The 15,490-nt window shown below is 60.8% G+C and overlaps 2 protein-coding genes across 2 annotated transcripts; one reads left to right on the top strand and one right to left on the bottom strand.

The window, feature by feature from the left end:
- Positions 1-1,113: 1,113 nt before the first annotated feature.
- Positions 1,114-8,356, top strand: CLCN5 (Cl-/H+ antiporter 5). Its single transcript, XM_087972349.1, has 11 exons — positions 1,114-1,252; positions 2,265-2,416; positions 2,708-2,807; positions 2,887-3,114; positions 3,161-3,639; positions 3,752-3,832; positions 3,920-4,459; positions 4,973-5,159; positions 5,837-6,235; positions 7,093-7,309; positions 7,987-8,356. Exons 1-11 carry the CDS (start codon positions 1,114-1,116, stop codon positions 8,075-8,077), a joined length of 2,613 nt encoding a protein of 870 aa, XP_087828475.1. The 3' UTR covers positions 8,078-8,356.
- LOC113423093 (tumor necrosis factor ligand superfamily member 10-like) lies at positions 7,663-14,927 on the bottom strand. Its single transcript, XM_026684340.2, has 5 exons — positions 14,592-14,927; positions 11,470-11,616; positions 11,076-11,112; positions 10,859-10,954; positions 7,663-10,376 (listed from the first exon to the last, which is right to left on the bottom strand). Exons 1-5 carry the CDS (start codon positions 14,832-14,834, stop codon positions 9,931-9,933), a joined length of 969 nt encoding a protein of 322 aa, XP_026540125.1. The 5' UTR covers positions 14,835-14,927; the 3' UTR covers positions 7,663-9,930.
- Between the last annotated feature and the right edge of the window lie 563 nt (positions 14,928-15,490).

The raw sequence follows: 15,490 nt of genomic DNA on the forward strand, positions 1-15,490 counted from the left end.
TGGGGAAGGAGGGCCTCTTCAGGCTGGCCCAGCTCCGAGAGAGCACCGAGGGCCCCCGGGCTCTCCCTGTTGTGGACAGCCTTGGCTTATTTGTGCCCTGAAAGTAGCCAGGGCAACGCTGCCCCACTCCCCTAGGATGGAATAGCTGCCTCCCGTGAAACCTCCCCTCTCCAGCCCCACACCTTCCCACTGCAAGTAGAGCCACAGCTGGAGTAGTTTGGCTAAGGCGGCTGCTGGCCAGGCAGGCCTGCCGAGGCGGGCAGGACGGCTGGCTGCTCCCTCTTCCCTGCCCCGTAGCTGTCGTCAGGTCTGCCCCTCCTGGGCGAAGCTCCTTCAAAAGCAAAAGGCGGCTGTTTTGTGAAGCCACACAGACTGTGGGGGCCAGGTCTCTCCCCTGCCCTGCCTGCCTTTGCCCTGGGGAGGGGGCCCTCCCCTCCCACTTCCTGCTTCCTTCCTGGGCCTGAAATCCACCACAGCCTTGCTTAGACTTTGGCCCAGAAGCGAAGGCAGGCATCCCCGGAAAGGGGTGGGTGGGGGAGGGAGGGAGGGAATCTGTAGGGCTGAGCTGGGTTTGGGGAGAAGTACAGCGGGGGGAGCTGTTTGGCTTTCCAGCCTGCTCACCTGACCACCTGCAACGAGGACCTGGCAGGTGTCTCTGGGACCTTAGATAAGCCTCCCTCAAGGCGCTTCTTCCTGAGCGAAATGCCTCCCAGACATGGAGCCCCTTCTCCTCCCGCCTGGGGTGCCACGAATGCAGCGGGATTTCTCAGGTGTCTTGGAAGCCTCCCCCCCTTTGGGTGCAGAGTCTGGAAAGGAGGCCAGGGAGAGGGGAGGCCCCCCAGGGAAAGATTCTTTGGGCTCCTTGCTCAGCCTGGGCTTTCGCTGGCTGGAGCCAAGCCCGGCTGACTTTCCAGGTGGGCTGGGCCAATGAAGGGGAGTCCTGGGCCTGCTGGCAGTGGGGCTGGGCTTCCTGGGGTAGCTGACGAGGGAACCGGCTGCTGGGCGAGGCGGGCCAGGGGCCGGATCAAGCGGTGCAAGGCTTGGGGTCTGGGAACGGGCCCCTCGACAGAAGTGACTCCTGCCTCCCTTGCAGGTGTGTGGTGCCCTCTGGCCATGAGCCATACGGGTTTCCGGCATGGGAGTTTCCAGGGTGGCAGCAGCAGCGATGAAGACCTGGTGGAGGTGGCAGGGGGAATGCTGGACTTCTCCATGGCGGATGACGTCCCTCCTCTGGACAGGGAGATGGCGGAAGGTAACCGGAGCCAGCTGGCGATGATGCTTCCCCTGAGGCCTCGTGGCTCCCCTGCCTAAACGGGGGTGGTGGTGGTGGTTTGGGGGTCCCTGTCCCCTGGGCAGACTTCTAGGCAGGAGGTCACCAAATTAGCCTCTTAGCTGCCCCTGAAGACTTGTTGATGTTTGTGGCGGTAGAGCTTTCCCACCTTATGCCAGTGTGGTTGGCACCAGGGCTGCCAACAGCTTTGCTCATCCCAAGCCACGATGGCGTCTCTGTGTGTGTCCCCCGGTTTCCCAAAGCCACCCGGAATATTGCCCTGAGAGAGGAGCGGGAGGCCACACCGGCTCCTCAGCTTTCCTCCCTAGTGGATCCCAAACGATTGGGAATCCCCTCGATTTCATGAACTGGGCATGAAGACAACGAAGGGTGGTGCACTGGCAGCAGAAACCTGGTGGCTGAGTTTGGCTCTGACCCTGTGGAAGAATCCACCGAAGCAGAGCTAAGCGGACTGGGTCCTGATCCCACCTGACATGGGAACGGGCACCCCAAGGAAGATTTCAGCCACCACCTGTCCGTCCAGCCCAGTCACCGTTTCCTGCCCTTTAGAGGGGGAGCGGGTTTTGGCAAAAAATGGGGCAAATGAAAACGCCCACACCGACATGGGCCAGGTGTCCTGTCCCTCCGGAAGAGGCCGTGGCTTGGGGACTGTTAATGTGCTGAGATCCTGAGGCGCTTCCTCGAAGCCCCCCGGGGCCTTCTGAGGGTCTCACTGGGCCGCAGTGAAAACGAAAGCTGGCCTCTGCAGGCAGCTTTGGGACAAGGGGCTCTCAGCAGCCACCGAATGGTTCAGCTGGGGGCTTAGAGCTTTTCTGCAGCCATTTAGCTGCCCCTCCCGCCTTCCTCTCCCGTGAAGCTGCTTAAAGATTAACTCAGCTCCTTGGAGCCACCTTTGTTCTCCCGGAGGGACTTTGCGTTCCGTCCTGTGGGTGACGGGAAGGAAAGCCAGGTGGCGTCTCCTGACCCCCTGCAGGTTTCTCCTCGTACAACGGAGGGGGGATGAACGGGGCCAGGCAGGTGATGGACTTCCTGCAGGAGCCACTCCCGGGCGTGGGCACCTACGAAGACTTCAACACCATCGACTGGGTGCGTGAGAAGTCTCGGGACCGCGACAGGCACCGAGAGGTCAGTCGGGCTTCCTCTGGGTGGGGACTGTGGTCAGTGGGAAGGCCGGCAAGGTGGGGGGGCAGGAGCCTTTGGGCAAAGCTGTTGTTTCAGGAAGCATAGCTGGCACAAGGCTGATCTCTCCCTGGTGCTGATCACTGGCGCTCAGGAGGCCCAGCCAGTGGAATGGAGGGGAAGGCAGCCCCTGCTCTGCTCCGCCTTGTGCCTGGGGGGAGGCCCCGATCCTAGGCACAGGCTCCCCATGGGGGGTGGGGGGAGAAAGCCTGCCTCTAAACGCCTCCCCGTCCCCAGATCGCCAGTAGAAGCAAGGAGTCCGCCTGGGCCTTGGTGCACAGCATCAGTGACGCTTTCTCGGGATGGCTGTTGATGCTGCTCATCGGCTTGTGGGCAGGTGAGGGGCCGGACTGCTGGGCGGAGCGGGGGTCTCGGTCAAGCCCCTCCCCTTCTCTGGCGACCTTCTCTGCCCACAGGGGCGCTGGCCGGTCTGATTGACATCACTGCCCACTGGATGACAGACCTGAAGGAGGGTGTCTGCCTGAACGGCTTCTGGTACAACCACGAGCACTGCTGCTGGAACTCGCCCCAGACCACCTTCCAGGACAGGGACAGATGCCCCGAGTGGAGGACCTGGGCGCAGCTGCTGACTGACAGAGAGGAGGGGGTGCGCATCGTGGGGGGGGGCACCCGTTTCACAGGGGGTCCAGCGAGCCTCATGGGCTGCCCTCCCGCTTCTCGCCCTGACAGGGAGCCCTGGGCTACGTCCTGAACTACTTCCTGTACGTCCTCTGGGCGCTGCTCTTCTCCTTCCTGGCTGTCCTGCTCGTCCGCGGCTTCGCTCCCTACGCCTGCGGTTCGGGATCCCAGAGGTGAGTCCGCTCAGGACCCGCCCCTGCCCCCACCTCCCTCCCTCCCTCCCTGGAGTGGCTGGGTGGCTCTCCCAAGGGCTCCTGCCTGGGGTTGGCCGAGGGACTCGGGGGCCCAGGGCTGCCTCCCACGGGGGCCTTTTTGCCTTCCAGATCAAAACCATCCTCAGCGGCTTCATCATCCGGGGCTACCTGGGCAAGTGGACCCTGCTGATCAAGACGGTCACCCTGGTGCTGGCCGTTTCATCGGGCCTGAGCCTGGGCAAAGAGGGCCCCCTGGTCCATGTCGCCTGCTGCTGCGGCAACATCCTTTGCCACCTCTTCACCAAGTACCGGAAGAACGAAGCCAAGCGCCGGGAAGTAAGCTCTGGGAGGGGCTGCCGGTCAGCACAGGCCTGGCACGGACGCGGGGAGAGTCTGTTCCTGGCCCCTCTGGCCTCCAGGGCACTGAGGATGGCTGTTCTCTGGGCAGGTGTTGTCGGCTGCTGCAGCCGCTGGCGTATCGGTGGCCTTTGGCGCTCCCATTGGAGGTGTCCTTTTCAGCCTGGAAGAGGTAAGGAGCCCCCCCGTCCTGTCCGAGGACTGCCCTGTGCAGAGCACGAGTGGGCGGCTGAGTGGCCCTTCTCTCCCCCTGATGCAGGTGAGCTACTACTTCCCGCTGAAGACCCTCTGGCGCTCCTTCTTCGCTGCGCTGGTAGCGGCCTTCACCCTACGCTCCATCAACCCCTTCGGCAACAGCCGCCTGGTACTCTTCTACGTGGAGTTCCACAGCCCCTGGCACCTGCTGGAGCTGGCGCCCTTCGTCCTGCTGGGCGTCTTTGGGGGGCTCTGGGGGGCCTTCTTCATCCGCAGCAACATCGCCTGGTGCAGGCGGCGCAAGACCACCAAGCTGGGCCGCTACCCGGTGCTGGAGGTGCTGGGGGTGACGGCGCTGACGGCCCTGCTGGCCTTCCCCAACAAGTACACCCGCATGAGCACCAGCGAGCTGATCTCGGAGCTCTTCAACGACTGCAGCCTCCTGGATTCCTCCCAGCTCTGCGACTACCTCAGCACCAACAGCACCCAGGGCGACGACCTGCCCGACCGGGCGGCTGGGCCAGGCCTCCACGTGGCCACCTGGCAGCTGGTGCTGGCCCTCCTGCTGAAGATCTTCATCACCATCTTCACTTTCGGCATGAAGGTGGCTGTATGGGGAAGGGCCAGGGGGCTGCTGGGCAGGGAGCCAGGCTGGTCGGGGGGCTCGGGCCCCGCCCCAATCGCCCTTCAGAAGCAGGGAGGCCTTGGAAATAGTCTGATGTGCAGGCAGTCCTTGACTTGTGACCGTTTGATGACAATTCAAAGTTATGACTGACTGCCTCCTAAAAAGTGGCCTACGACCTATCGCAGCCCCCACCCACCCACCCACCCACCCCAAGCATTTCTGGTGGCTTGCAGCGCATTTTGCTGATGGCCGGCCTGAAACGCCCCCTGGGGGAGCCGGAGTCCCGGGACGATTGGGGCATGGCCATTGTCCAAAGGGTCACAGCATCTGGCCTGACTGAGGAGCCCAGGGGCCGGGGAGGGACAGTTCAGTCCCTGTTGAGGGCTCCCTGCCCCTTTGATCCAGGGGCCGCAGTGGGGCGGGAGGGGGGACCCGTCTCTGCGCAGGGCTGGCCCAGAGACGAGGGGAGGCTGATGCCAGCTTCTCCTGCAGGTGCCCTCGGGCCTCTTCATCCCCAGCATGGCGGTGGGGGCCATTGCGGGCCGGTTGCTGGGCGTGGGCATGGAGCAGCTGGCCTATCATCACCACGACTGGCCGATCTTCAAGGGCTGGTGCAGCCCTGGCGCCGATTGCATCACGCCCGGCCTCTATGCCATGGTGGGGGCTGCCGCCTGCCTGGGTGAGTAGGAGCCCCTCCCATCAGTTGGGCACCTGGGCATTTCCAGCTGCCCCCAAGTTGCAGACCGATTGTGGCCCAAAGGGCAGCACACGGCTCCCTTCAGATGGGAGGTAAATGTGGGGGGGGGGGACAGTGCTGCTCTCCCCACCCCTCCCCTCCCCAAGCAGGCCTGAGCCTGAAAGAGGCTTTTCAGCACGGTGGTTGTGGGCCGTTGAGCTCAAGCCCAGAGCAACCTCAGGGATGGAGGTGGGGACAGTGAGCTTGAGGGTCAGCTGGGAGCCCTTTGGCCACATCCAGCTGCTGGCCTCCGGGGAAGGCCTAACCCCTGAAGCTGCCCCCGGTTGCGGTTCATTGAAACGGAGCCTGCGAAGGCCCGGGGTGACGGGAGCCCTTCCGAGCCGACCAATGGCTGCTTCCAGGAGGCCTTGATTGAAGGGGCAATTTCTGGGAAGGGGGGCAGTGCCAAGGAGGTGGCTGCTTTTTCTTTCCCCTTTATCCTCCTTCGCTTCTATCCCTTTGTGGTCCTTTCCTGTCTCTCAGTGGTTTTTAAACCTTCCTGCTGAAAGAAATCTATCCGCATGATGTTTGGGAATTCAGGCTCAGGAGAGGCGACCCAGGGAGATGCTCGCCCCGTCCCGGGCAGGCGCCCTGCTCACGCGGCCCTCTGGCTCTTGCAGGTGGAGTGACCCGCATGACTGTCTCCCTGGTGGTCATCATGTTTGAGCTCACGGGGGGCCTGGAGTACATCGTGCCCCTGATGGCGGCTGCCATGACCAGCAAGTGGGTGGCCGATGCCATCGGCCGGGAGGGCATCTATGACGCCCACATCCGCCTGAATGGCTACCCCTTCCTGGAGGCCAAGGAGGAGTTCTCCCACAAGACCCTGGCCATGGACGTCATGCGCCCCCGACGCAGCGACCCCGCCTTGACAGTGCTGACGCAGGACAGCATGACGGTGGAGGACGTGGAGGGCATCATCAACGAGACCACCTACAGCGGCTACCCCGTGGTGGTCTCCTGGGAGTCTCAGCGCCTCGTGGGCTTTGTCCTCAGGCGAGACCTGGTCATCTCCATTGGTGAGCAGGGCCGGGAGCACCCTGGCAACGCAGGGATGTGGCCAGGGGTGGGATTCTACCTGGTCAGACTGGTTCTATAGAACCGGTTGATACAATTCTGCACAGTTCGGAGAACCGGCAAATCGTGCCACTGGCTGGCCCCTCCCCACACCTCACCTTACCCACTCACTCCTTACCTGGCAAACCTGCCTGCTAAGTTGCTATTTTTCTTTTTTTTTTCCCCATCAGCTATTGTGCCGGGAGATTTAGATTAGCTAGAAAGCAGGAAATTGTTGGATTTGTTGCTTTCTAGCTAATCTAAAAGCAGAGCTGAACCTTCCTTAGGACTGAAGCTTCTATTTTTCAGTGCAGACTCAGATAGCAGATTGCAGAATGGTAGATCTCTGAATGAATCTGATTCTGTGAGCAACTCAATCTGCCTGCCTGCTTTTGGGTAAAAGTTGCTCTTTTTTTTTATAAAAAAATCAATATTTACATACATGGTGTGTTGTGAGTTAATTTTGTGAGTTTGCTTGCAAGCAAATTTTATGTGACAGACTCAAGTACCAGATTGCAAAAATATAGATATCTTAATGAATCTGTGATTCTGGGAGCAACTCAATCTGCCTGCTTTTGGGTAAAAGTTGCTCTTTTTTAATAAATTCAATATTCACATAAATATTTATAATATTTACATACAAGTCACGGCCACCCAGTTACATGACCACTAAGCCACACCCACAAATTAGGCCATGTCCACAGAACTGGTTAAGAAATTTGAATCCCACCCCTGGTTGTGGCCCTCTCCATCTCCCGGGAGGCAGGTGGGGTGTGGGCTGCCCCCTCCACACCAGTTCTTTCTCTCTCTCTCCCCCCAGAAAGTGCCCGGAAGAAGCAAGAAGGGATTGTCAGCAGCTCAGTTATTTATTTCACCGACCACTGCCCCCCGCTGCCGCCCTGCTCGCCCTCCATGCTCAAGCTGCGCAGCCTTCTGGACCTCAGCCCGTTCACTGTGACCGACCAAACCCCCATGGAGATCGTGGTGGACATTTTCCGAAAACTGGGGCTGCGCCAGTGCCTGGTCACACACAATGGGTGAGGAGGGGGCGGGGCCTCTGCCGAGCATCCTTCCCGCCTTCGTGTGGCGGGAAGGCCGTCTTTCTCTGGAGCATTGGTTGGAGTGCAAGCCCTGCCTTCGTGGGAGGGAGCCCGGAGGGGCAAGAGATCGGGGTGGCCAATGGATAGAGGCGTGGTGAAATGCAGCTGGTGAAATGCAGCCCCCATTCTGAGGCGGTTTCCAATGGGGCAGGACCGGGGGTGGGGTGGGGGCAGGTCACACATCCAGTAAAGGTTTGGAAACACTCTAGGAGCTGGCCGGGCCCCTCCTGGCTTGGGGAGGCTCTTGGCGTTTGCTTTAGGGCTTCAAAATGAAAGACAGGACAATTCACCAGCAGTAATGAAAAAATATATTGTATATACAAAGTATACATGGCTGATAGCTAAATTCTCCCCGGCTGGCAAGGAATTCGGGGGAGCCCAGAGGAGCCGCTCAGCCAGGCCTCGAATCGCCACACAGGCCTGGCCAAGGCCAGTGGCCCAGAAGGAGCTCTGGCGTCTCTGGGCTGGGGGCGAAGGCAGCCCTATTGCCTCTCCCTCCCTCTGCTGGGGCCCACAGGAGGTGGGGGAGGGCCCCGTTGTGGCTGAATGGGGTGCAGGGGCAGAAGGGGCTCCCGGCTCTCCCCCGAGGCCAATCGCTTCTCTCTCCTTTTCAGGAAGCTGCTGGGGATTATTACCAAGAAGGACGTCCTGAAGCACATAGCCCAGATGGCAAACCAGGACCCAGACTCCATCTTGTTCAACTGAAGCCTGGGGCGGGGCAGAGGTTTTACTTTGCCCCACGGACTTTGGCCGGAGGACTGAGCCTGGCCTCTCTTCACGGAAGATCCAGAGCCGTCTCCAGTTTCTCCATGCGGAGCAAGCGATAATCATGTTTTATTTTTTTTCTACAAGATAATACCCAATTGCACTATACAATCTGTGGAGAGTCGTCTTCTCTCGGGAAGGAGCGCCTGATTGCAGCCCTGTTGGGAGCTGCGCTGGGAAGGAGGTTCCATGCCAGAGTAAAAGGAACGCTGTAACTGACTCGGGCGCGGCTGCTTCTTGCCTTACCCAAAAGGGGTGCGGGCTGGGGAGGAACCCTCCTGCCTGGACTGGCGGGGCGGGGCGATGGCCAGAAAGTCGGTTTTGGCTGCAGCTGGGCCGAGAGTGGGGGCAGCAGAGCATTGTGTTCGGTGGCGCCTCTTCCCGAGTGGCACCAGGTAACCCCAAGTCAACTAGCTGAACCCCCGGGCCCTCTCTGGCCCTGCTGTCTTTGCCTGGCGCAGCCTGCCTCCTGCCTTCAGGCATCCCTGTCTATGGGCGCCCAGGCAAGGGGAGGAAGAGGCCGAAGCGGAAGAACCGCCCAGAGTGGGAATTCGGAGGGCTGCTGGCCAGGTTGTGTCTGCTGCTTTCTGGGCTGAACAGGCCAGGTTTGTGCACTGCGTGACCAGGACGTGTGGCTGGCAGCCCAGGGTGGGCGTTGTCTTTCAGAGAAGCCAGATGAGGCCGAGGATGTCGAGCCAAGGGCTGGTGCCCCCACTCAGATGCAGGGGGGTTCCCACCGGTTAGAAACGGAGGGTGTTTCCTGTCCTGCGCCTGTGGGGGACTGCCCTCCCCCCCTTTTCAGTGCTCCTAATGGCAGCAGCCTGTTTTGCCTGCACCCCACAGAGTCTGGCTTCCGAATTAAGCCACGGTCAAGGGGCATGCGGTGCACTGAACCAGGCACTGACCAATTTGGGGGGCCATGCAAAATGCTAAGCCACAAAGCAGCAAAAGCCTCTGGTCCTGTGGGAGAAGCAGCCCCTGAGGCAACTCGGCCTGGGGAATCCCTGGAGGAAACCAGCCGAGAGAAAAAGGCCAATTCCCAGAAGGGTTCAAGGCCCGAAGACCAGCCCCCCAAGGAAGGGCTAAGGAGCTGTTTGGGCTTCTGGCACAGGGATGGGTTGCTCCCGGCCGCTCCCGGCTTTGGCTAGGGCATATGCTGAGGGCTAATGCCGTTCCGGGTCACACCCAACGCCTGTGTAGGGAGAGGCAGCGGGAAGGTGTGCCCCGTGTGTCCCTGGGGGGGCTCGCTCAGTCGGGGGACCCACTGACCTACATTCGTGTCCTGGCAGTAAGACTTGTGAACTGCCACTGGGTGTGCGAGCCGCTCAGCTTCCTCCAGGCCCAGGAACAGGTCGCAGGTGTGCAGGCGTGTGCCCAGAAGTGGCTCTCTTGGGCAGGAGGGAGCCCCACATTTCTCAGCTGGAATGACTGGAAGAGGGCAGGCAGTGGGGCGATGGTTGTGTGTAGGGATGCAGAGGAGGGTCTCCAGCCGCAGTCACGGGGCACGTCCAGGAGAGCCAGAAGCCTAGCAGTTGCCGGCCGGCCGGCCTGCTCAGCTTCACCGTCTTTCTGGCTGCTTCAGAGACACGGTCACAAGGGAAGCTCACAGCAACCTGAGGGGCTGCAGCCGCCTCCTGCTCCCCCTCCCCGCCCTGCCTTTGCCTCCGGCCCAGCTTGGTCACTACTACTAGCGGGGGGAAGGAAGGGTGATAAGGGGGCCCAGGCATCCTCCAGGGGTTCTGCGTGGGGGGACGGTGAGGCCCTGAAGCCCCCTTGGCCACTGTCCCCCAACGTCACACGTCAAGGCGGAAGGCTCCAAAATAGCTGCCCGCCTCATCGTCGTAGTTGACGTCCAGCGATGAGACGGACACAAAGAGCTTGTCGCCAGCTTTGAGGTCAAAGAGGCCTCCCTGGTAAAGGGCATGGAGCCCATAGGCCGCATCCTGCTGCCAGCACTTGGTGCCCACGCCCTTCAGCAGAAGGATGGTCTGCCCGTAGACGCTCTGGAGATTGATGCACTGCACCAGCTGGTGGCCCAGGGAGCGGGCATCGGCCCCCTCGGTGGGGTAGCGGAAGTAGATCTGGGCATAGACATAGTATTTGCCCGCCTGGCTCACCTGCAGCTGCCCATCCTGGTAGGTGAGGTTCTGGAGGTGGGCATGCATGGTCCTGCTGGCCCAGTGGCGGATGGGGTGCTGGCAGGACTGCTGCAGATCCCGGAACTCCGGTCCCAGGGCTCCTATGGGGGGAGACCCAGAAAGTCAGCCCAGGCAGTGGAGGAGAGGCACACACAACTCTGGAGCTTTTTGGGGGTGGGGGTGGGGAGGGCTGTCTTCATGAGGACACCAAAGGCAAAGAGCTGAGAAAAACCCAGCCACCTCACAGGCTTTCCAAAGATGACAGCTCACGGGCAGCCCGCCCACCCGCCCGCCTTCCCTCCCTCCCTCTTGAGCTGAGCAAGGCCCTGCCCCAGCCCCTCTGGGAGAAGCCCACGTGAGGCCCAGCCAGGAACCCCCCACCCCTGGCATTCAGGGGACCTGCCATCTCATCTTTTGCCCGGCTGTAGAGGCAGGCAAAGGAAGCGCCCAGGACTGGCAGCCAGGACCAACCGCGGAGGTACTCTTGATGACTGATGGCTGCGTGCGTCTCGTGCAGCCCTCTGAGGCCCCACAGCACTCGGGACACCAAGCCAAGGAGAGGGCCAGATACCTGCAGACTCACCTGGCCGGGAAGGGCTCGGCCTCCTCAGGGTGAGATGTGCCAAAGGCCGGCTGCCCAGCTGCCAGCTGGAGTTCCTCTGCTTCTGAGAGGCACTGACTAGGGAGGAAGGGCAGCAGAATGAGAGAGGGAGGGGAGCTCCTTGCAATCTGCCTCTTGACCGGCTCTCCTTCCCCTCCAAGTCTGGCCCAGTCGCTTTGCCCCCCGTTGGCAGACTCACCGCTCGGGACGCTCCTTCGGATGACATTTTCGGTAATCTGGAAGGGAGGGAGAGGAGGAGGCTCAAGGCAGGGTCCAGCACCCCCTCCACCGGGGGTTGTTCTGGATTCCCCCCACCGCTGGGGTCGGCCTCCAAGTGGGCAGGGCAGGACAGGCAGGCAGGCAGACCTCTCTGAGCAGAGCTTTGGGTCCTCGCGGTGGGTGGAAGCCGGTGGGCAGGGCAGGGCGACGGATGCCCAGGCAGAGGGGGAACCGCTGCTTGGGCCTATTTCGGAGAGGACTGGGCTGCGCACCCCCCACCTCCCCTCAAGCCTCCCGACAGCCCCACGGCCTGCACTCCTTGACTGGGCTCAGGATTTGGGGCGCCGGGATCCCAACGTGGAGAGGCCTCTCACCATGGCAACGTAGTCCTGGATGCCCAGGGCCAGCTTGAAGCACGGCTGGGTGCTCATCAGCTCCTCCAGCTCCGAGAGCTCCTGCAGCCGGTTGAGCAGCTGGAGGCACCTCAGCTCCTCCGAGGTGCCCTGCGTTTGGGCCTTCAGCTGGGGAGGAAAGACGGAGGGGTCAGGTGGGGGTCCCAGGTGGTAGCAGCAATGGGGGTGGGGGGAGGTGGCTTCTCACTGCTCTGTCCACTCGGGCTGGCAGCCTCCAGGTTTCTCCTTCAGACCTGGAAGATGCCTCCCTGCCATGATTGCCCTGAGGACGTCCATTTAAGGACATGGCAGAGACCTTTGCTCCCCAGGCTTGGCATTAGGTTGTGGCCCTGGAACCAGCAAAGAGTTCAGGGGGGACAGGGCACCCTTGCCATGAATTCCCCCCCATCCCACAGCAGACGGAAAAGTCTCTTTCGTTAAGCCAAAGGAGCAAGCCTGGCCCAATTGTCCTCACTCTAGCTGGCACGCGGGGCACCCAGCCTGAGACCAGGAACTGGGTCAGGTGTTGCAAAATCAGCACCAGCTGTAAACAAAGGAAGGCACAACCCAGCAGGACTGGCGATGCCAGCCGACACACGTCCTGGGCCAGAGCTCCTGCGGGGCCCCCGCCCCGCCAAGAGCTCACTCAGAGAAAAGTAAGGAGCACCCAGCAGCCTCGGAGATGCCCCCCCTTTCGCTACTGCAGGTGTGGGTCTCACGTTTAGCCCCCCAGCCACAGCCAGCCAGGAATGCTGTTCCTGCTTCTGCCTGCGGGAGATGCCACCCTGATCATCTGCAGCATCGACTTAGCTGACTAGCAAGGCTAGGAGGGCTCAAGAGCCACGGACAAGGTGGAGAGGGGGGCTTTGCGCAGGCCCGCGAGGAGCCCCTCCGAGAGGCTTTCCTAGCAGCACAGGCTCCCTGGGTGTTTTTGTAACCTCAAAGATTTGGCATGGCAATTAAGAGAAAACGAAAGCCAAACCAATCCTGCAAGTTGCTTAATTCAGGAAACTTTGGCCACACCCATCCTTCCCCCATCGCAAAACAAGCAGACACACGCCAAGCCCTTGCCCGCCCCCCCCCCTTTCTCCCAAGCGATAGCAGGATTGAGGGCTGGGCGGAGAAGGCCTGCGAAAGTCTTGTAAACATTGTGAGCACAGGGCACTGTGAAACTGACCCACGGCACAACCGCTCTGGAAGCTGCCCCTCCTTCTAGTTGGGATGCAGGGTGACGGGGCAGGCCCCAGAGGCCAAAGGGAAAGGGGTGTACACGGCAGCCCTGGGCAACTTTCTGCTTGAAAGGTCTTTAAAAGTTTTAAGAGCAGATTCCAAGAAGGAAGAAGGAAGTGCCTTTCCCGGCAGGGTTAATTATTATACTGAAAGTTTTCCTCCAAGTCAGGGCAACACCTTGAGGGCCCAGCACAGCGGCCCTCTGCTAGCCCCTTGGCTCAAGAGGAAGGCTGGCTTCGGGTCTCCTGCTTGCCCCTCTGAAAATCAGGGGGGCCCATTCAGGCCTTCCGGTCTTATGGGCCGAGCATCTGACTGACGTTAAGCCCTCCAGCGAATGCTCCCACCTCCTCCAAGCTGGTCTGCTTCTGCCAGCAGTGGAAACCCCACAGCATTATCCAGCGGAGAAGTGAGCAGGCGCAGCTCAGCTCCTGCCTCTTGGTGGACCTGGAGGACCCCTTCCCCCACGCCTTCTCCAGCCAGAGTGGAGGGCCTGTGTTGCTCCAGGACTAGGCCAAGTCCCTCCTGTAAATACTTTTGCCCTGGAACTCAGGCAAGGAGCAGATCACCGGGGAGGTGAAAGGGGCTGCCGGATTGGGCAAAGCCAGAAGGCTCCACAATCTCCTCTGCTCCTTATCTTGGCCCCTGGGGGCATCGGGCCCCTGGCCACAGCCCACTTGCCCTGCTCAGGGTCCACAGTAAGCGTCCTGAGCAGATGGGCTGCAGGAGCAGATCCTGCAAAGGAAACACAGCAGCGCATTTGGCTCCCTGGTTTTTACACAAAGTTAGGATTTTCTCTCTCTAACACTCACTTGGCATCTGCTTTCCTAGAAGTTTGATCATCACTATTCTGCCTCTCCCACCGGTCTCCTCCTTCTCCCTGTGACCTCTCCGAAGCCCACCCCACCCCCAGGCCCTGTTTCTCTCAGCACCGGACATACCCACCCTCTCCTCTCTCTCCGCCCAGCCTGCAAGCGGAGGGGAGGAGGAGGCTCCAACCAAGGCAGAGTGCATGAAGCAGCTGCCTGACGTGATTGGAAATTATATTTCTCTGTTAAACCAATGCTTTCCCTTCTTTTCCTTCTCTTGTCTTTTCTTGCAGCCACGTCACCCTCTTGGCTCACGTTCACCAACTACTCCCTCAAGATCTTTTTCGGAAGTATTGTTTCCAAGCCTGCTGCTCCCCCACCTACATGTTGCATCTTATTTTGCTTCTTCAACAACAAAAATTGGGTCTGCTCTGTGTTGCCTTACTCTCTTGCTTTGCTAAGCCCTCCCATCTATTTCTGGGCCATTCAGTAGCTCACTGGAACTGCAGATTTGATCAGCCCTTCCGAATAGTTAGCAAAACCTACCGAGCAGGACTGGAATAATTCTTCCTGCACGGAGCGTTCAGTGGAGATGTACCCCCTTAGTCCTCACCCACCCGCTTTAGGGGAGGGGGTCAGCTGAACCCCTTTCCAGTGGTGCTTACAGCAGCATCGAGCCACCAAACGCACCCAAGTTGCAAGCGCTCCCGGCTGGCGTCCGCTTCCTGCTCTGTAACGACTTTTGTAGGTCGTAACTCTGAATGCTTCCCTAGGACGGATGTGCGGAAACTCTCGGGAGAAAACTCGCCGCCGCCGCCGCCTCCTGCGGGCCGCCCAGAGACTCTTTGGGGCTCCCTGGCGACTGGCCGTCTCCCGCCCGCTCCTTCGTGGCACCGTCTGCCGCGCTGCCCTTTCGCCCAGAGCCCGTCACCCACACGCCGCCGCCACGGGGCCAGGCACAGGGCGCCCTCGGGCCTCGCGCAGGCGGGGATGGGCGGCCGCTCCAGCACCGCCGCCGCTCCTTTGTTCCGCCGACGGCCGGCCGGAGCGCCCCCTCCCCGGGCCTACCTTGGCGATGGACATGGTGAAGTAGACGAAGAGGCCGGTGGCCGAGGCGATCTGCAGCGCCACGATGCCCATGGCGGCCACGGCCAGCCAGACCGGGCTGCAGCGCTTGCGGCGGCGGCGCTTCTCGGGCCGGGCGGGCGGCTCGGCCTCGGAGCCGCTCGGGCTGCCCAGCATGTAGGCGGCCGAGTCGCTGCTGTCCGAGCGGAAGTACTGCTGGCCCGCCTGGGCCGCCGCTGGAGCCATGCGGGGAACGGGCAGGGAAGGCGCTCGCCCGGCGGCCCAGGGGCGTCTGCGCTCTCGGCTGCTCCCTCCTCAGGGCGCGGGGAGCGCTTGTTGGCGGCCGGGCGGGCCCGCCTCCTTGGCAGCGTGCGGGGGGCGGGTCGAGGCGAAGGTCCGGCCGTCGGATAAACAAAGGGGGAGCCTCTGCAGCGCCCCCGCCGTCCGCCTCTCCTCCGCTGCCCCTCGGCGGTCGCTGCAGACGCGGCCCGTTGAAGGAAGCGAGGACTATTTTGCATTCCCCTCTCTTTGATTCATTTCTTTATTCTTCAAATCTCGACGTTATTATTTTCAGTTGGGCTACAGGTTGTTTTTTCTTTCTTCAACAGCCAGAACCAATCTGGGACTGCTAGTATTTTCATAAGAGACGTTTCCTCCCATTTGTGGTCATTCTGATATCAATGCTGTTCTTTTACCATGATAAATAGCTATTTGCAAATATGTTTAGGTCTTTAAATAGTTACAACCAGTGGATATCAACCATCAAGCCAGGTGAAAACCCCTTAAAAGAAAAAAGAATTATTCCTCCATCCTGTGCTACCAGCCCCCCTCCCTGCCCCCTGCCTGGGGCTATGCAGTAAAACCACAGCAATTCTGTTGAGCCTAACAAAGCCTGACTTGCA

This window comes from Notechis scutatus, chromosome 10 (assembly GCF_049901735.1).
Source record: "Notechis scutatus isolate UNSWTSFEM ecotype Mainland chromosome 10, rNotScu1.2, whole genome shotgun sequence".
NCBI lineage: Eukaryota > Metazoa > Chordata > Lepidosauria > Squamata > Elapidae > Notechis > Notechis scutatus.